The 22,075-nt window shown below is 38.6% G+C and overlaps 1 protein-coding gene across 1 annotated transcript; it reads left to right on the top strand.

Annotated features, from left to right (window-relative positions):
- Positions 1–19,349: 19,349 nt before the first annotated feature.
- LOC107763711 (hydroquinone glucosyltransferase-like) lies at positions 19,350–21,719 on the top strand. Its single transcript, XM_016582203.2, has 3 exons — positions 19,350–19,361; positions 19,578–19,797; positions 20,926–21,719. Exons 1-3 carry the CDS (start codon positions 19,350–19,352, stop codon positions 21,648–21,650), a joined length of 957 nt encoding a protein of 318 aa, XP_016437689.1. The 3' UTR covers positions 21,651–21,719.
- The last annotated feature ends 356 nt before the right edge of the window (positions 21,720–22,075 follow it).

The raw sequence follows: 22,075 nt of genomic DNA, 5'->3' as shown, positions 1-22,075 counted from the left end.
ATATATACTTCACATCTTTCTTTCCTTATCGTGCGGGATTGATTCAGCTTGAGACATAACTCTTTAAATTCCTTCCACATATTCGTATGCGCATATGAGCGCTCAGTATCAGTTGTGCATCACCGGCTTGTGATTCTATGAATGAGGTTCGAGGTGAGTATTCTATGTTTTGGTGATGGGCCAGTTAGGAGGACTTGGGGCCATGGTTATATCGTAGCTTAAGCTCGGTAGCTTCAGTTGTAACTCGTACAATTGGACTTATATGTCCGGTGATGACCCTACAGTAAAATTTGTGGCTCGATGAGCGGTGAAATGGCTTTGTGATGAGTATGATGTAACTGCAGGATGTGTTAAGACAATTTGAATGTGACAAAAAGTGTTTCCTTGAAATGTAAAAGAAGGCCATTGGGTGCTTGATTTTTGTTTTGATGTGACGTACAGTCTCAAGTGTGAATATTTTGAAGGATCTTTCACGTTGTTAAATTGTGGGACAAAATAAATTCTCATGTCTTGTTAATGAGTTTGGACTCAGAAAGATTAATTGATTACTTAGTAATTGTGGTTGCGAAAGGGTATAACAAGATACCAGTTTGAGGCTAAGCAGGTGGGTTAGCCCCTGTGGAGTAATCTACGTAGGAGTATTCCTTATTATGTGAGTAGAGAGTTTCTTTTCTGCCGACGGGGTGTATGGGTGGAGATTTGAATTTGAATCTGGTTGAGAAAGTTGACTTGTGTGTTAAGAGGATGAATACGAGCTTAGTGGATGATTGGGGTATTTTTATGGTTGGCATTGTATGAACTTGGGAAGAAGTTTCGTTGGACTGACTATGGCATTATGGCAGTAAGAGAGTATTGGTATTGTGAGTTATGGAATGTTTTAATCTATGGCTTTGAGCCAAGTGGGGAGTCTGCTATTGACAATTTGATTTCATGGTTAGGTGTTAAATTTTAATTCTGGTCTGAGGCATACTTGTGGGTTAGCTATGACTTGAAGAAGTTGAGATCGAGGATGACTCGAATAAGGAAATTCCTGGTTAAGGATTATATTGCACATATGAGTACATGAATTTTCGCGTGTTTCTTTTATTATTAACAATGTACGAAGGTTTTGGGATGAGGTTTGGTTCTATATGGGTTTAATACTAGTATGCAGTTGGTTTTGGAGTAGTCACTGCGATCAGGAATGGTGCTACGAGCATGAGAGTTGTGTAATATATTGGTTGATTATATCTGTGGTTATAGTTATAGCTCGATGCAACTTGTTCGGACTTATACGATGTGTTAATGCAAGATTTGTATCTTAAAAGAAATTCTAAAGGTTGGAAATTAAACTCCAAGGTTTATGGGCGAAGGTTAAATAAATGATTTTCAGTTGTATTGTGTAGTCAAGCCTATGTGGAATAGGGTGACGTGGGTTCACCCCCGAGTACGTGTGTGGTAAGATGGAGTAGTGATTTGATGGCTTGGAAACAACTCTTGGAACGTTCGAGGACGAACGTATGTTTAAGTGGAGGAGAATGTAACAACCCAGCCAGTCGTTTTGAGTATTACAACCTCGTTTCCCCATTTACTGCTCAAATTGTACTTTACAGTTGTTGTGTGAATTACCGGGGCAATTGGTTCCGATCCGGTGAGGTTTTTGGAATGAATTGGAACACTTAGTTCCAAGGTTTAAAATTTAAGTTAAAATAGTAACTGGATGTCGACTTATGTGTAAACGACCTCGGAATTTAATTCTGATGATTCCAATAGCTCCGTATGGTGATTTTGGACTTAGGAGCATGTCCGAAAAATTATTTGGAGGTCCGTAGTGGAATTAGGCTTGAAATGTCGAAAGATGAATTTATGGGAAGTTTGACCGGGGGTTGACTTTTTGATATCGAGGTCGAAATCTGATTATGGAAATTTGAATAGGTTCGTAATGTGAAATGTGACTTGTGTGTAAAATTTGAGGTCAATCGCACGTGATTTGATAGGTTTCGACGTCGTTTGTAGAATTTGGAAATTTATTAGGCTTGAATCCGTGTGTAGTTCGTATTTTTGAGGTTGTTAGGTATGATTTGAGGCCTCAAGTAGGTCCGTGTTATGTTATGGAACTTGTTGATATAGTTTGTTGAGGTCCCGGGGGCCTCGGGTGAGTTTCGGATGGTTAACGGATCAAATTAGGACTTAGGAAAATGTTGGAACTGCTGCCTACTGATGTGATCGCACATGCGAAGATTTTGATCGCATGTGCGAAGCCGCATGTGCGTGAAATAAGCCGCAGAAGCGGCCAAGAGTGGGATCGGGCAGTGCTCGTAGGTGCGAGGAATTTTCCGCATCTGCGAGGCCGCAGGTGCGAAGGGTTTGCGCATCTACGAGCCCGCAGATGCGAGAAGGGCGCCGCAGATGCGAGGTTTTGAAAAGTTGGCATTGTCCACAGGCACACAATTTGTTCCGCAAATGCTGATGCACAGGTGCGAGCCCAGGCACCACAGGTGCGGAAATACCTAGGCAGTGTTTAAAACGAGGGTTCCGAGATTTGTTTCTCATTTTGGACATTTTGAAGCTCGGTTTGGGCGATTTTGGAGAGGAAATTTTTCACACAACTTGGGGTAAGTGTTCTTAACTCCCTTGTGATTATATTCCACGAATTAATCTTTATTTTTGGTGTAAGATTATTGAATCTTCAAGAGAAATAGAAGGAAATTTCTATAATGTCACAAAACGAATTTTTCAAGTTTGAATACCGATTTGGAGTCGGATTTTAGTGAAATTAGTATAGTTGAACTTGTAATTAGATGGGTTGTCGTATTTTGTGAGTTTCGTCGGATTTTGAGATGTGGGCCCCACAAGTAATTTTTGGGGCGTAATTTCGGATTTTCTGGAAAATATTAGCGTTTTAATATGGAATTAATTCTTATAAGTTGTGTGGACTAATTCAAATTATTGTGACTAGATTCGAGCCATTTGGAAGTTGATACACGCAGAATGGAATTTTTGGAGCATTGCTTAGCTTGCTCGACATTGTATTTGGCTTGTTCGAGGTAAGTAACTCTTCTAATCTTGGAGCTGAGGGTATGAACCCTGAATATATGTATTATGTAAATTTGGGAGGTGACGCACATGCTAGGTGACAGGCGTGTGGGCGTGCACTATAGAAATTGTGGCATAATTATTTCTGTGAAATTTTGTAGTTAAATAATCTTGGCATTTTCCATACAGTTTTATGTGTTAAAGAAATTGTGCTGAAAAGCATATTAAAAATCACGTTGAGGCTATGTGCCAGTATTGTTGGGACCCACGGAGGCCATATTACTGTGGATTATTTGTTTAAATTGAAAATTCATACTCAGTCATATTCATTTTATTACATATCATATCTTAGTCTCTGTTGTTATTTATTGATACATCATATCATCATTTTGGGATATTCTCATGACATTGTGAGCCCATGAGAGAGAGACTGGAGATATTGATGACTGAGGGAGGCCGAGGGCCTGATTGTGAGGATATTTTATGGATCGGGGCTGCCCGCCTGCAGCAGGCCTTATTGGCTTCTAATTGCACGTGAGTTGGCCGTGCAGCACGTGAGTTGGACGTGCAGCACGTGAGTTGGCCGTGCGGATCCTTATATTATTATTGCACGTGAGTTGGCCGTGCAGCACTTGAGTTGGCCGTGCATATCCTTATATTATTATTGCACGTGAGTTGGCCGTGCAACACGCGAGTTGGCCGTGCGGATCCAGATATTTATATTATGGCACGTGAGTTGTCCGTGCTTATAGCACTTGGGCTGTAGGAGCCCCTCATGAGTCTGTACACCCCCCAGTGAGCGCAGTCGACTATAAACAAGGATCGGGCTGCACGCCGCAATAGGTATTGTATAGCGCTGAGTGATTGAGTGTGCTGAGCACAGTGAGAGAGAATGCGAGACAATGAGATTGAGTACTCTGAGAGAGTGTATGTACATGAGTGCAATCTCTGAGATACATTGCTTTGACATGCACACATGTTAACAGATGGGCATAGTGATGTATTCGTTTTACACAGGTTATCTGGAAAGAAAGTGAAACATATCATTTATTATTGAAAGGATTTTTGTAAAATTATTGCTTTCAAACTTATTCATATTTGTTTTGAAATTTCGGTAAACGATTTGGGGTTTTCACTGATGTACTCGAAAGGAAGAGGTATTATTTTTGAAATCATGATTTGGCTGAGCATTTTATCTCTGAGTTACTTCTGGTATTATTTGCTTTATGTTGTTATGGACTGTAGTGGACTAGTGGTTTTGGACCCGACCTTGGTAGAAGATCGTCACTACTTTCAACCTAATGCTAGGTTTGTTACTTACTCAGTACATGGGGTCGGTTGTACTGATACTATACTTCTGCACATTGCGTGCAGATGTTGGCTGTTGTTGTTGTTGTGCTCGATGGTTGCGGGATTTGAAGATGTACCTGTGTTCCTGTTGTAGCTGCCTCTTGTTCAGGGTAGCCTTAGATTTATAAAACCTCTGTTTATGTATTATTCAAACACACTATGTATTTATTGCATTTTCTCTTGGTATACTCTATTCTTAGAAGCTCATGATTTGTACTACCAGTTCTTGGGGATTGTATAAGATCAGGATCTTTATTCACTTAAATTGCTTTAATAATTATTATTGAAATTGGTTAGTTGGAAATTGGCTTACCTAACAGGATGGGTTAGGTGCCATCACGACTAGTTAGATTTTGGGTCGTGACAAAACCGAAATAACTCGGTCCATGTACACCCCAACCTCGAATTTTACTGGGATGTCATATCATTGAATACGTGATAAGAGATTGGGCCTCCCAATAAAGTAGACCTTGAGTTTGAAACTAATAAAATGGATTTATTAAAGGGATCTTTACACAAATAGCCAGTCTAATTCACTGTTTCTTTTTCTAAACAGTATACATTGATTATACAATAATTATACACGATTATATACATATTGAACATAAATTAGACATATATTATACATCCGATGACTATTTTAAGTTAAGTGCTTGTGTAGGCAGCTATTTAAGTCAATTCGTCTTTATTAAATTTGTAAAGCTCAAACAATTATTTCACCCAAATGAACTTCAATCTTTATTTAAAGAGAAATTTTCAGAAACCACTATTGTTTAGTGGCTATTAACTTGCTATAGCTACCATTTACTTAATTACTTCCTATAGCTATGTTTTCACTTGTTATAGAGTGTATTCTATGTATTCAAGCTACTGTATTCATGAATACAATAGCAAAACTCGGCGGAAAACAGGGAAGTCCAGCTAAACATAGATTGTATTCATATGTATGCGCGAGCTATATTCGTGAATATAGTAACGTAAATCTGCGAAAAAAGGTCTCTTCAGCTGTTTAAAAACGGTAAGTGAATCAATTAACATGATAGACTCCTAATATAACTCAACAAACTCAATTATAACATGCAAAATTTGTATTTCCAGTTATAGAAAAGATTCTCAGCCGAAAAATACCCCAAAATAGAGCAATCTTTAGAAATTCAATCCATCCTTTCTTTTTTGGTATCGTTCGTGGAATTTTTGGCACACTGATATTGTTCGAATTCATACAAGTCAACTATACAGAAATAGATGTGTGGAGGCTAACATGATCCACTCTCTGCTATTATGTGCAGTCCTCTTTATTCTAGAATGCGCGATTAGTTTTATCGTTTTTGAGCAACCTAAGTAAGTCTAGAACCACCCAAATAAAGGCCCAAAGCCTCCGGGACCATAGACATGGGACAAATAGTGCACGCATAGGCCGAGACTTAGAATTGAATTAGAACGCTTTAGGTAAACAACTTCAACATAGTAATCGGGTAGCAGGGGATAATAGTCTATGCCCGCTGAATAATATGAGCAACTCCTATTTAAATGGAGTTGCGTATTATTATTTATATTGCACGGGGTGATCCTTTTGGCTAAAAAAAACTAAGCCCCTCCCCCCTTTATATACTTACTATTCACACTTAGTCATTTAATATAGATCATTGTAGTCGTATCCTTGTAGTCCTTAAGATTTGTACCAATTCTCATTGTGTTATTATGAACTTCTTCGACTTTTATTTTTCTTGTTTTTCTGATCACCTAGCCTAATTACGTAATCCACATAGTCTTAAGTTTGGCCGGGACCCATAGTTGTGGACCTCGAAGGGTGCCTAATACCTTTTCTTAGAGGTAATTTGAGCCCTTACCCGATCTTTGGTGGCGTTGACTAGTCAAATAGAATTATTTGTGTAATAGGTGCCCTAACGTACCTCAAAACCATTAGGTGGAGACTCTTCTATTTTAATACCCATCCTTTAAAAGAGTTGTCCGACGTCGAGGCCCGCTTTCGAGAGAAAAAGAGGCGCAACAACATGGCGACTCTGCTGGAGAATTACATTTAGGCTCTAACCATAATGAACTTGACTTATGTGGATTAATTTTTTTTATTTATTCGCCTCGATTTGTTAAAAATTTGCTATGACATGCACATCCCTTCCCTTATTCACCTGTATTTGATTAAATTTGCTATGGCATACTTTCCCCTATCCTCCTTTGTGTGTTGTGACCGCTCTTCGTCTCTTTCCATCTTGTCTAAAACTACTATATCATGCCTTTCCCATCCCCACTTCCTTACCCGCTTTATTACATTCCCGCATATATTTTTATGAACCAAACTAACTCCTTCCTTTTGTGTTTCTTCTATATTCTTTCCATATTATTTACTGCTTTTACATATCAAGCAAATACTTGACAACGTGTTATTATTTCTTCATAAAGCATGCTCCACATCATACTCTATTCGTGCCAACTATCAACATAGCGGCACTTGATGAGTGTCCGTGCTCTTCCAAAAATTACCCTTTTAAATCGGAAAAGCTTATTTGCGGTAGACTAGTCAATCATCGGTGCAATCGACAGTCCCGCGCCTTTCCCTCTCAAGTTGTCCACTTGGGAGTACTAGTCTAGATCATTCTAGAACCCCACTCCAACTTGAAATATACATGCATCATGCTAAACCTAGTACGGGTTGGAACGTTATTAACATAAAAACCCGCTAAGATGAACCTTGTGCAAAGTCCAACGGGATTTCCACAATCCTAATAGACACTATCATACTATGTGTATTACTTGGAGAAAATACGCCAACGTGTTGATCATTATTGCGTAAGTAGTCAAATCTGGAGGGGGAAAGGGCTAAACTTTGTTTGCTTGCATAAAAATGAAGCAACCATATTCACCGCCCCGCCATGACCATTCTTCGTTTTTTTGCGTTTTGCGTATTTGCGTTTTCATGTGCTATAGCCCACGCCTTCCGAGTGGGCCCGGGCCCTCCGTACCCGGATCGCCTAAAAAATTTTCGGGCCATAGAATACGACCTAAGGAACCATTGTCACCGCTCCGACATGACCTTTCCCCATTTTTTGTATTTTACGGCCAAAAAACTAGAATTCTACCCGATTCCCATATTTTCATGTGCTATAGCCCATGCCTTCCGAGTGGGCCCGGCTCCCCAGACCCGGATCGCCTAAAATTTTTTCGGGCAATCAAATACGACCTAAAGAACCATATTCACCACCCCGCTATGACCATTCCTCTTTTTTTTTTTACGTTTTACGGGAAAAAAACTAGAATTCCGCCCGATTCCCATATTTTCGTGTGCTATAGCCCACGCCTTCCGAGTGGTCCCGGGCCCTCCGGAGCCGAATGAGTCCAAATAGGGCTGGAATACACTGTTCATCAAATGCATGAATGCTGCTGGGGCATTGGTCAGCCCAAAAGACATCACCAAGAACTCATAATGGCCATATCGGGTCCTGAAAGTTGTCTTGAGAATATCTGAATCCTGAATCTTCAGCTAGTGATAACCGGACCTCAAATCAATCTTGGAGAACACCCTCGCTCCCTGAAGTTGGTCGAATAAATCATCAATACGAGGCAATGGATACTTGTTCTTGACTGTGACCTTGTTCAACTGTCTGTAATCAATACACATTCTCATGGAACCATCCTTCTTCTTCACAAATAGAACCGGTGCACCCCAAGGTGATACACTAGGCTAAATAAACCTCTTATCAAGGAGTTCCTGAAGCTGTTCTTTCAATTCCTTCAACTCCGCCGGTGCCATACGATACGGTGGAATAGAAATAGGTGAGTACCCGGCACCAAATCAATACCAAAGTCAATATCCCTATCAGGCGGCATGCCCGGCAAGTCTGCAGGAAACACATCCGGAAAATCACGTACCACCGAAACTGAATCAATGACAGGAGTCTCTGCACTAGCATCCCGCACAAAAGCCAAATAAGATAGGCAACCCTTCTCAACCATGCGCTGAGCCTTCAAATATGAAATCACCCTACTTGGTACATAATCTACAGAACCGCTCCACTCAACCCTCGAAATTCCCGGCATAGCCAACGTCACCGTCTTAGCGTGACAATCTAGAGCAGCATGACATGGAGATAACCAATCCATACCCAATATCACATCAAAGTCGACCATACTGAGTAGCAAAAGGTCCACTTGGGTCTCCAGGCCCCCAATAGTCACCACACATGACCGATATACGTGGTCCACAATAATAGTATCGCCCACGGGAGTAGATACATGTATCGATGAAACTAAGGACTCATGGGGCATATCCAGAAAATGGGTGAAATACGAGGAAACATATGAATACGTGGAACCAGGGTCAAATAATACTGAGGCATCTCGGTGACAAACTGAGACAATACCTGTAATCACAGTATCTGAAGCAATAGCGTCTGGTCTGGCAGGGAGAGCATAGAAACGGGCCTGACCAGCCCATGATCTGCCTCCCCCTCTAGGGCGACCCCTAGCTGATTGACCTCCACCCCGAGCTGACTGGGCGGGTGGTGAGGTAGCTGGTGTTATAGTCGGAGGCTGACTCCTCTGCTGAGATAGACCTCCATGTCGACGAGGACACTGCCTCCACATATGCCCAAGCTCCCCACACTCAAAACAACTCCCTGGTGCTAGCGGCGAAAACTGAAGTGGACCCCTAGCACCAGGATGACTGGTAGAAGAACCTGGCATGGAAGAGCCCTGAACAGGTGGAGCATGGGACGAACTCTGAACTGGAAGGGCACTAAGTGATGAGTGGCCCTGATGAGAACTGTGAGAACCATGGCCAGATGATGCACCCCGATGAAATGGCCAAGCTGACTGAGCCTGTCTGAAATGACGACCTCTACCGTACTGGAACTGACCCCCAAAAGGAGCACCGCTGAATCTACCCTGACCACGAGGCCTCTTGGCCTCCCGCTCAACCCTCTCTTTACCGCGAACCATCTCAATCTGCCGAGCAATGTCGACAACCTCATCAAAGGTAGCACCCGAAACCCACTCCCTGGTCATAAGCAACTGTAGCTGATAAGTGAGGCCATCAATAAACCTCATGATCCTCTCTTTTTCCGTGGGAACCAACCATATAGCATGACGGGCCAACTCATAGAATCGCATCTCATATTGTGTCACAGACATATCGTCCTAGCGAAGCCACTCAAACTGTCTATGCAGCTCCTCTCTGCGGGATCGAGGCACGAACTTCTCCAAAAAGTCCACGGAGAACTGCTGCCAAGTAAGGGGTGCTGTGCCAACAGGCCTACGCCACTTGTAAGTCTCCCACCATCTGAATGCAGCCCCAGAAAACTGAAAGGTAGTGAATGAGACCCCACAAGTCTCCAAAATACCAGCAGTACGGAGTATCCTCTGACACCTGTCCAAAAAGTCCTGAGCATCCTCTCTCTCTGTGCTACTGAAAGGTGGTGGCTGAAGTCTCCCAAACCTCTCCAACCTACGCTGATCATCCTCAGGCATAACATGAACCACATAATCCTGAGCAACAACAACCGACTGGGCTGGTGGTAGCTCTGGGGTCTGAAGTCCTTGAATAACCTGCTCGGGTGTGCGAGCGATGGGAGTCTGAGTGCCTCCCCTGGCCTGAGAAGTGGCTACGGCCGTCGAAATAGAGATTGAGCAAGAACCGCCTGAGCAAGGCCAACACACGCTGTCAGAATCTGAGCTAGAGCCTCCTGAAGGCCTGGAATCACAATAGGTACAGGTGGTGCCTGAGCTGGTGCATCAACAACTGGAACTTGGTCCTGATATGTGACAACCGGTGGATCTGCAGGTACTGCCCCAGCTGCTGTACGGGCTGCACCTCTGCCCCTACCAAGGCCTCTACCGCGGCCTCGGCCTCTCGCGACCCTAGCTGGTGGTACTGGTAGCTGGCCCTCCTGACCGGTAGCACGAGTCCTCACCATCTGTGAGAGAATGAAACAATAGATGTTTAGTTACTAGAATCAACATATTCGCATGACAAGAATTCAAGAATGTGGAGTTTCCTAAAGGTTCTGCAGCCTCCTGAAGATAAGTACAGACGTCTCCGTACCGATCTGCAAGACTCTACTAAACCCGCTCATGACTCGTGAGACCTATGTAACCTAGGCTCTGATACCAATCTGTCACGACCCAAACTAACCTCTGTCGTGATGGCGCCTATCGTGGAACTAGGCAAGCCGACTCATGTTCAAAACAAACCGATATTTTCATTTCAAAGAAAATTTCAAGGTTATTTAACATAAAACCTCCATTTAAAGAGTTCAAATCAAAGAAAAACAGAAGTGCGGAAAAGAAAAACCCGACATCGGGGTGTCACTAGTCATGAGCATCTACTACAATCTGTCTAACAATATTAAGGCTAACTCAGCCTGGAAAATATCTAAATACAACTAGAGGAAGATAAGAGAGAGAAGAGCAGGGGCTGCGATCGCCAAATAGCTACCTTACTATCTCTAAGAAAACGTGCAACCAGAACACTCAATAACAGCTACCGTGTCCAGCTACACCTAAAACTGCACACAAGGTGCAGGGAGTAACGTGAGTACGCCAACTCACTAAGTAACAAAAAAAAATACTGAGCAGTAGTGACGAGCAATAAAGCATATAACGTTCATATCATGAAATCTCAGTAAAGTACAATATGCTTTAAAAATCAGTGTTTGAATCGAATCATCTCGTTTAAACTCGGTTCCAGTAAGAATCATTTAAAGATAATTTTTCCAACATTTTTTCAAACAAAGGCTCAATGCAAAGGTGAGCAAAAATGATGAAATCATATATAGCTCCTCGAGCAAAACATCACTCATATACAGCCCCTCGGGCAAATCTCACAGTCACTTGTGCCACTCGGGCATACCTCACAATCACTCATACATCCCAGCCTCTCAGCACTCGGCACTCGCACTCAGTAGGTACCTGCGCTCACTGGGGGTGTGTACAGACTCCGGAGGGGCTCCTTCAGCCCAAGCGCTATAATCTGCATGGACAACTCACGTGCTATAATAATAAAGTATGCTGCAGGCGGGCAGCCCCATCCACACTCATCCTCACAAATCAGGCCCGCGTCCTCACTCAGTCATAAACCTCTCAAGCCACTCGGTCATTTCAGTAAAACAAAGCATTCGGCCCAAAACAATATTTATATGCATCAAAAATAGAGTCATAAAACTGAGTTATGCGGTAAACAAGTATAAACATGACTGAGTATAGATTTTCAATCGAAAACAGTGAGAGGATGGTAAGAAACAACCCCTAAGGGTCCAAATAGCATTAGCGCAAGGCCAAACATGTCATTCATCCCAATTTACAGAAATTCTTTCTAAAACATATAAGTATCAAATGGTTTCAACAAAGTATGCAACTTTACAGTTGCTACGGGACGGACCAAGTCACAATTCTCCAACTATGCACGCCCTCACGCCCGTCACCTAGCATGTGCGTCACTTTAAAATAGTAGAATGATACGAAATCCGGGGTTTCATACCCTCAGGACTAGATTTACAATCGTTACTTACCTCAAACCGCGAAATTCTTATCCTGCAATGTCCTTTACTCGTGAATTGGTCTCCAAACGCCTCGAATCTGGTCATAAATAATTCGTTTTAGTCAATAAAATTTATTGGAATTAATTCCACAAGATAATAATGATTTTCCATAAAAATTCAAAAATTAGCTCAAAAATTGCACATCTCGGAACTCGACAAAAGTTACAAAAATCCAAAAACCCATTCAACCACGAGTCTAACCATACCAATTTTACAAAAAATCCGACCCCAACTCGACCCTCAAATCTTCGATTTAAACCAAGAGGGTTTTCAAATTTTTCCATCTCAATTCACCAATTAAATGATAAAAATAACCATGGATTCGGGTAATTTAACCAATATTGAGTTAAGAATACTTATCCCGTTGTTTCCTCTGAAAATCACCCAAAATTGCCTCACTTCCGAGCTCCAAATCGCCAAAAACTGAAGTCCCATTTTCAGAACTTAAACTCACTGCCCAAACTTTTCTTCTTCGCGAACGCGGTCAGTGCCTCGCGTTCGCGAAGAATAAAATAACTCCCGTCCAAATTCCTCTTTCGCGAACGCGACATCACCCTCGCGTTCGCGAAGCACAAAATGCCTCTGCTTCAATGCCTTTTACGCGAGCGCGTTCAACCCTTCGCGAACGCAATGCTTCGTTCCCTCTCACTATGCGAATGCGTAGACCAATTGCCTGGGGGCTTTGACTTCTTTCTCTCTTCTTCGCGAATGCGTAACACATCTTGCGTTCGCGATGCACCCCCGGTCCACCCTTCGCGAACACATGCTTCTCTTCGTGAATGTGAAGAGAAAATATTGCTAGCCTCTCAGTTCCTCTTCGCGAACGCGATGAAGGAAACCAGATTGTGTATCAGAAAAATTCCAGCAGAGTTCCAAGTCCAAAATCCAACCCGTTAACCATCCGAAACTCACCCGAACCCCCCAAGACCTCAATTAAATATACCAACAAGTCATAAAATATCATACAGACTTAGTCGAACCCTCAAATCACCTTAAACAACACTAAAACCCTGAACTACACCCCTATTCAAGCCTAATGAACTTTGAAATTTCTAATTTTTACAAATAACTCCGAAACCGTCCGATTGACCTAAAATTTTACACACAAGTCATAAATGGCATAACAGAGGTATTTCATTTTTCAGAATCGGATTCCGACTCCGATATCAAAAAGTCAACCCCCGATCAAACTTCTCAAAAATTAAACTTTCGGCATTTCAAGCCTAATTCCTCTACGGACTTTCAAATAATATTTCGGACACACTCCTAAACCCAAAATTACCATACGGAGCTATTGGAATTATTAAATTTCAAATCCGAGATTGTTTACACATAGGTCAACATCCGGTTGACTTTTTCAACTTAAATTCTACTTAAGATATTAAGTGTCTCAATTCACTCTGAAACCACTCCGGTCCCGAACCAACTAACCCGATATAACATAATGCATCCGAATAACACAAAATAAGTAAAAATGGGGAAAACGGGGCTGTAACTTTCGAAACGATTGGTCGGGTCGTTATAGCTAAGTTGTATGCACATGTTAACCGGGGATGGACTATGACGTCAAATATTGCTGAATCAATCAATGCCGCACTTGTATCAGCAAGAGAATTGCCAATATACGACTTCCTAGAAGAAGTTAGGAAGATGTTTGGACGTTGGAATTGCAGGAATCGGAAAGAAGCTTCACACACGTACACAACGCTTGGGAAAAAATACTAGGAGATGCTTACTTTGAATGAGACAATGTCTACACGTATGACTGTAAGTTTTTTTTTGCTATAAGTCCTTGCATCATCTATTTATGCCTGATATAATATGTATTTGTTTCTGATATAATTTTTACTATTAACATACTGCATGCTCATTGTATTATAGCACTTGTGCATGTATTCTGTTTTATGAAACGGTTTTAAAAACTGGTTATTATATATACATTACTTGTTAATACATTTGCATTTTATTGGTTGTATTCAATGGTTTTGTTTCTGAATTGACTGTATTTTAATGTATTTCACTGTATTCCTCAGTTAAATGTATTCACCTTTAATAGTCTGTCAGTTAAAATATTATTTGTAGTTGGTGTATTTTAAATGTATTTTCATTTTATATATGTATATTGTATGTCATTGTATTTCATACATACATGTATTATATTTAATATTCTGACAGATTAATATTTGCTGACATGCTGCATATTTAATTTTGTTTTATTGTATACATGTATACTGTATTTAATATGTCTATTCTTTGAGAGATACATGACTTTTACAAATGTACAAAACTTATATTTCTCTGTTTAATGTAGGTTGTACCATCGACTGAACACTTGCATATTGTGAACGATGAAGGAAGGCATTACACCGTTTGCCTCCTAGAGAAAAAATACAGTTGTGGCGGTTCCAAGTTGACGAATTACCATGCCCACATGCTTGGGCTGTCTTGAAAAGCAAGTTTCTAATGCCAGAAGATTATTGCTCGGACTATTACAAATCAAAGCCTGTTGTAATGACATACGAGGTGCCCGTGTATCCGCTGTCTGACCGAAATGAATGGAATATACCAGCACATATATTAGAGGAAGTCTTACCACTCAAATGGAAAAGACCTCCTTAAGGCCAAAGAAGAAGCGCAATAAGCCGTTCAGTGAATTGTTGCAGAAGAAAAATCAACATTCGTGTACTATATGTGGGCAGGGAGGACATAATAAGCGTACTTGTAGAAATACTCCACATAGGAATTAGTTCATGTTCTGATTTCAATTATTACAATAACGATATGTCATAGATTTCTTCAAGTTTTATATTACATATTGATTTATTGATGTATTGGATTCTTACGTGATGAATTGTTTTAGTTCAGATTACTAAAATATTTTTTAGTGGTATCTTTACAAATAGATTTATATATAGATATGAAGTATAACAGGTCATCTATAGTGCAAAATATATGAATACATACTGCGGATATATTTGAATACATATATACATATGAATACATAAATTATATTAATTAAAAAATATATGAATACATTCTACAATACATTGAATACATACTGCTGAATATATACTTCTGGACAAAACAGTAAAACAAAGTGAAGCTTTGAAATTATATAATTACATTGAATACAGTTAAATACAGTGAGCATATTAAAGAAGTAGAAAAAACTAAAGACATTGAATACAATGAAATACATGGAATACAACGAGATATATTGAATACAATAAAAATAAAGTGAATACATATCTAATAATAATTAAAAAAAACATAGAAAAAAATAGCACAGTGAAAATAGTGCATAAATTTAAAGGTAAGTTCTACACAGTGGTTATCTGACCGACTGTGTTGTATGGGGCAGAGTGTTGGTCAATCAGGAACTTTCATGTCCAAAAAATGAGAGTAGTTGTAATGACCCAACCGGTCGTTTTGAACATTTGCACTTCGCTCGGTAGTTTACGGGAGTGAGTAACTCCGTATGATGTATTTTGATTTGTGTGAATCATCTGTTTTGGTTTTCAGGTTATTCGGGACTGATTTGGAAGAATGATTCTCAACTAGGGAGCTTTAAATTTGAAAAAGTTGATCAAGTTTGACTTTTTAGCATTTGACCTCGGATTGGAATTTTGATGGTTCTGTGTCACGACCCCAAATCTAACCGTCGCGATGACGCCTATTGTGGAACTAGGCAAGCCATAACTCAACATCTCAACACATAAAAATCTTTGAACATAAAGACGGAAGCAATTTAATAATTTAGGAAAAGCATTTTTGAAAATAGAAATATCCAAAATACGATACAATCCATCCCAAACCGGGGTGTCACAGAGTACATGAGCGTTTAAATCAGAATACAGTCCACTACAGTGCCTAGAGAAATAAACTGAAAAATACAACTAATGATAAAGAAGGAGAGTCAAGGCCTGCGAACGCCGTGCAGCTACCTTGGTAGTCTTCGAACTCTGAAGCCGCAATCAGTAATCGCCGTTGTGACCAAAAATGCATGGATCTGCACACGAGGTGCAGGGAGTAACGTGAGTACATTCAACTGAGTAAGTAACAAGTCCAAACTTTGGACTGAAAGGTAGTGACGAACTCAACCGGTACAGATAAAATAGAAATAACTGAAAAGAAACGAAGGCATACTTTCAAAGTACTTCGGACAAGATCCATATCTAGGGAAGATCCATCCCTCAATAATATCAACCGCGCTCACTGGGGGTGTGTACAGACTCCGGAGGGGCTCCTACAGCCCAAGCGTTATCATAAAATCAGTATAACCGATGTGGCATGCTGCCCGATCCCATAACTGTCACTCATAATCAGGCTCTCAGCCTCACTCAGTCATCAATCTCTCCAGTCTCACTCACGGGCTCACAATATTATGAAAACTAGCCCGAAATAATGATATGATGTATCAATAAATAACAACTGAGATAGAGATATGATATGCAATGCATGAACATGACTGAGTACATAATATCAATGAAATCAGTGAGATGACAGCAAGAAACGACCACTAGGGGTCCCAACAGTACCGGCATAAATCCTAAACATGATATCTAGCATGATTGCTAGCTCAATTACTTTATCACAAGATGAAAACATGGCTATCAACAAAATAGAGTCACTATACAGTTTCATGGAGCCAGGATATTTACAAATCTTCTTGCGACACAAGTCGTCTTTTTGTCTGTTGACTTGACTTTTTTCGCACAAGAACACATTTATACCTCCACTGGCTTTATAATTTCAGGTGTTGGGACTATCCGTCTAACTTCACATTTTTCAGGTGAAATCAATCTTGATTGTATTTTTTTTATCTTGGCCAATTATTTATCTGTCTACATTCCATGACAGATTTGAGCTCAAAATTCCCGTCAATATTAATAATATTGAGCGCTATATTATATTAATAACATCGTCGACGATCATTTTATATAGGTTCTATTATTACCCAATAAAGACATAACTTATTGAGATCTCTTTATCTCATTATTGTCAGGTACCTGAGCCTCTCCCATGAGATCTTATGAAGTGTTATGTCGTGGTGCTCTTCTAGGGCACTTGCCTCCTTATTATGACCATCTTGAACATTTGCTCCTCTCCTTTTTCAAGGAGTTTTATCTTTGGAACCGATTAGTCTATTACGCATTATGCGTGCCATAAAATCTGTCCATCATGAATGTTATTCTATTTAGAGCATTAGCAGCTGAAATATAATATTTAGCTTTGGGTCAGCAAATGCGTCTGACAATAATTTGCAAATGAATTATCACTTGAACTTCAAGTTCATATTTTCTTGTACAAGGATCTATATGTATTCATAATAATTCATTCCACGTATCAATTTTTTAGTTGCCCTTTTTCTCTTCCTAATATTGGGCTCACCAACACATTTCCCAACCTTCTTTGGAAACCCATATTTGTGCATTGTGGTGGCATAATTAAATCACATAGTACATCCATATTTTTAGATAAAAATTAGTTGTTCCTGACCCTAAACTGATTGTGATAGGGAGAACTTTTTATAATCTAGCTAGATACGTACAAGTGCTGCTATATATTAAATAATACATCTCATACCAAATTTCGTTTTGGGAGTTTTGTTCTTATAACCAATGATTTAGCTATAATTGGAGGCATGCAATTTCTGCTAACCGACTTGGATTTAAACCAGTATTATCAAGATAAATCATCATAATTTATATTCTGGAACTTTGCTCTAATAATTTGAGCAAGTAACCTTGCAAAAGTCAAACTGCAAGTTGAACAAATGCACATGTGACCATAGAATAGATGCATCTACTAAAATCATATAATAATAAAAGGTCCACATGACAGGTGACTGGGCCCATATACTTTAACTGGTATATCATGAGAATAAGCAACACAAGAGAATTCTTGAAAAATCTTATATTTCTTCAATATATGCCAATATAATTCTCAAATTGATTTTTCCATCATAATTGAACCGGGATGGCCAACCGGTCATGCCAGCTAGTATATATTTCAGTAAACCTCTAGTTTACTTGTGTCATGTGATTGCATCATCATGCTTATACTTATATAGTACAAATAGAAGAAAATTCGGGTAGCCTTTCATAGTTACTCGGTATGATTATAGTAATATAAAGATATTCATTCTTCGTTTCATTTATAGTCCAACCACTTTGGCTAATACATTTGAAACTCAAAATGTTTCTTTTGAGACTTACTACAATATCAATATTATGAACAATTTCATTCATCCGGATAGTAATAAATTAGTTCTTCCGGAGCTCTTAATTGATGTTCTACTATACGATCTTTTGTCACACCATCCATATGGTAATGTCTCCTTCACGGAGAAAATCATATCATAATAAATTGTCATGGTCAAAATCATAATAAGCAATATCATTTCTTGCTTTAATTTTGCCTTTAATAACTTTTATAAGGCATGCCAAAATATTTTTGGTGTATCACATGTACGCGACTAATGACATATTCAAGTAACCACACAATAATATTTATTCTCTTTATTTCACTCAAACCTCCCTTAGAGGTGAGTTGTGTGGTATTCATCCAATCATGCATTGCATGTCTTTATTCATTACTTTTATCACATATTGCCACATTCACCTTTAGGAATGGGTCTGCATTCTCAATACTTATCAAAAGTCACATTCTCTTCAAGGAATGGATCATAATCAGCGGCGTGCTTTATTATTTTTCATACCAATTTGATGGTAAACACTGCCTTCATATTTTGAAGGACTATTTTGAGAACCCTTATTATTTTCCTTTTATAATCATAGTGATGACTATTATTATTTTGATCATTGGAACGCCCACGTTTATTGGTCAACCACTTGTCTTCATTTAGACTTATTATGCGCCGCTACCACATTCACTTCAAGAATGGAGCAGATAAAGTGGGACAATCTTCATGACTTTTCATGAAAAATATATTATTTTTCTTTATTCATCATTATATCATCAATATGGTACAGTAGGACTCAAACCCAATGCATTACCAATATAAAGGCATGTTAGGCGCTATAATGAATTGGGACTCAAACCCAACTCTTATCATCATGAATCACCAGGACTTGAATATGATGTCTTATTCTCAATCAATGTCATAATCTATCAAAGTAAATTGGGACCATAAAATATCACCATTCATGATTATATGTATAACAATAAGAACCTATATAAAGATTATTGGTATACAAGAGAAAGCTATATGCAACAGTTCGCTACGTTGAAATGCAAGACTCACCTTTGAGTCTTTAAAAAAAATACTACATACACTTTATTAATATTAATAAGAATATGTTTTGTGTTATTATGTACCTCTACCACATATCATTACATCAGAACTAAGCAACGCATTCACGTATAATATGCACTTATGATTGTAAGCACATGCTTTAATTTGTGACAATGGTTGAACAGGTATTGCTATTAGGTAATTGAAGAATTATAATAGTCTACTTCAGCAAAATAAAATGAACCTCACACCTTAATGTAGCGACTAGTGAATCAAAATAGAAACCAAAAGCATGATCATTATTATCATTTTTAATGTTAAAATAAAACTAACTTTCTTGTACTATCAAATTAAGGTTGAATGTACGCAATCTTACCCCTATAAAATACTATCAAATTAAGGTTCTCTTATATAGAGAGTTGAAAGAACCGGTTCGGATTCCGGGTTGTGTTCCTATTGAACCGAAGGAGCTTCTCGACCCGGTTCAGGATAGGAAGAATGATGCTTACAAATGGCTGCTTCATCATACTAAGAGGTATAAAATGGCGGAGGGAATAGTGGTGAATAGTTTTAAGGACTTGGAACCAGGTGCCATTAAAGCTTTGCATGAGGAAGAACCAGGTAAGAAGAGATATATAATTTAGAGTTTAATTTGATGGATTGATATTTTTAACATATGATCTTGTTATCTTTACTGCTTCGTTTTCATGGCTTCCACACCATCGTTTCTTCCCCATAACTATTGTGCTTATGCTTTTCTTGAGCCGAGGGTATATTAAAAACAGTCTCTCTACCTTCACATGATAGGGATATGATCTACGTACATACTAGTCTAGTGAAATTATATTGGATATGTTGTAATTGTTATTTATATTTTTAACACAGAATTCATTATGCTTTTAGAATTATGAGTTCAGAATTTAATAATGTTACTTCTTAATTTTTTGGTGATTTATTTTGCATATACTCTCTAAGTTCCTTTACTTCCACTTATGTGTAAGTTCAAATTCTTTTATGTTTTTCTTAAACTCTCTTGCCCATCAAATATCCTCACATACATTAAAACAAAAGAAGTATTTAGAGAATATTTCATTGACCATGACTTTTACATATTTTTATATATCTTGATTTATTAACTATTTTGACTTAGATATATGCTTTTAAATAATTTTGATTTAAATTTATTTCAACAAATTTAAACTATCTATGTCCGAGTCTACATAAAAAATTGAACGTATGGTAACTCTTTTTTAATCTTTCTAAAAAGAAATAAGCTTTTCCTAAATTTAAAAATAATATAATTTAAACTTTTTCATTTTACCTCTAATAAAATATTTTTATACCCACACAAATATACAAATTTTATGACATGCTTTAAATTACAAGTTCAAAAAATCTTTATTTTTTCCTTAAACCTTGTCTAGTTATATATCTTCACATACATTAAAACGAAAGGAGTATTTAGACACATTGACCATGAATTTTTAATATTTTTAAATATCTTGATTTATTAACTTTTTTGACTTAAATCGTCGCTTTTAAAGTAATTCTCATTTAAATTTGTTTCAACAAATTTAAAGTATTTATTATATATCCGAGTTCACATAAAAGATGAACGTACGGTGACTCTCGTATTCCGAATTTAGCTACATAAAATAAAACATAGGGAATCTATACTTATGCTCCCTCTCAAATACACTAAGATCAGTTGAACCTATTGACTAATTATACGGTACATCGCCTCTGCAGATAAGCCACCGGTTTATGCAGTTGGACCGCTTATACATATGGATGTAAGCAGTAACCCTGAGGAGTTAGAATGTTTGAAATGGCTAGATGAGCAGCCATGTAACTCTGTTTTGTACATCTCCTTTGGAAGTGGTGGGACTCTCTCACATGAGCAGCTAATTGAACTTGCAATGGGATTAGAAATGAGTGATCAAAGATTTTTATGGGTTATTAGATGCCCAAATGATAGAATTGCTAATGCCACTTACTTCAATGTCCAAACTTCAAGTAACCCTTTTGATTTTTTACCACAAGGGTTCTTGGAAAGGACCAAAGGACAAGGATTGATAATACCTAATTGGGCCGCACAAGCCCAAATCCTTAGCCATGGCTCGATAGGCGGGTTCTTGACTCACTGTGGATGGAACTCGATATTAGAGAGTGTGGTCCATGGCATTCCACTTATTGCTTGGCTGTTATATGCAGAACAAAGAATGAATGCAATAATACTAAACGAGGATCTAAAAGTGGCATTGAGGCCGAAAACAAGTGAGAATGGCGTCGTGGGAAGAGAGAAAATTGCTGAAGTGGTAAGAGGATTGATGGAAGGTGAAGAAGGAAAAGGAGTACGCAGCAAAATGAGAGATTTAAAAGATGAAGCTGCCAAAGTACTTGGTGAAAATGGTTCCTCTACAAAAGCACTAGGTGAATTGGCTTCCAAAATGAGAAATGTGTTACAAAATTAATTACTGTAGGTCATTACTAGCACATGGGTTTTGTTCTTGTTGTAGTTAAAAACTTGGTTGTATTTTTTATTTAAGGGTGAAAATTTTTAGGCATTTAAGGCATTTGTGTATAGTAAGAAATAAGAATCCTTGTCATGTTATGGTTATTTGTTAGAGTTAAATTTATATACACTGTAAGTTGTGTATGTATTTTTTTACACCATCAGATCATCAAAACTATATTTACACTATTAATTGGTAAACATTTCAATAAAATACGAGATGAAATAATTCTCATATTTATCCTTAGATTATTTTCTATATTAATTTGTAACACCTGGCCACCTTCTAGGTATTGTATTAAAGTCGAAAGTCGTGTCAAAAAGTGGAGGGCACTGAGAATCAGTGGAATAGTTAAGTGGTAACCAACATATATGACCTGATGA

Source organism: Nicotiana tabacum, chromosome 13, assembly GCF_000715075.1.
Source record: "Nicotiana tabacum cultivar K326 chromosome 13, ASM71507v2, whole genome shotgun sequence".
NCBI lineage: Eukaryota > Viridiplantae > Streptophyta > Magnoliopsida > Solanales > Solanaceae > Nicotiana > Nicotiana tabacum.
Note: the sequence above shows the minus strand (reverse complement) of the source record. Positions and strands in the feature narration are given on the sequence as shown.

Excerpts from the sequence above, each read along its gene's own strand:
- LOC107763711 (XM_016582203.2), top strand. Across the intron at positions 19,798-20,925 it reads TTTGCATGAGGAAGAACCAG|ATAAGCCACCGGTTTATGCA; the intron begins GTAAGAAGAGAT and ends TCGCCTCTGCAG.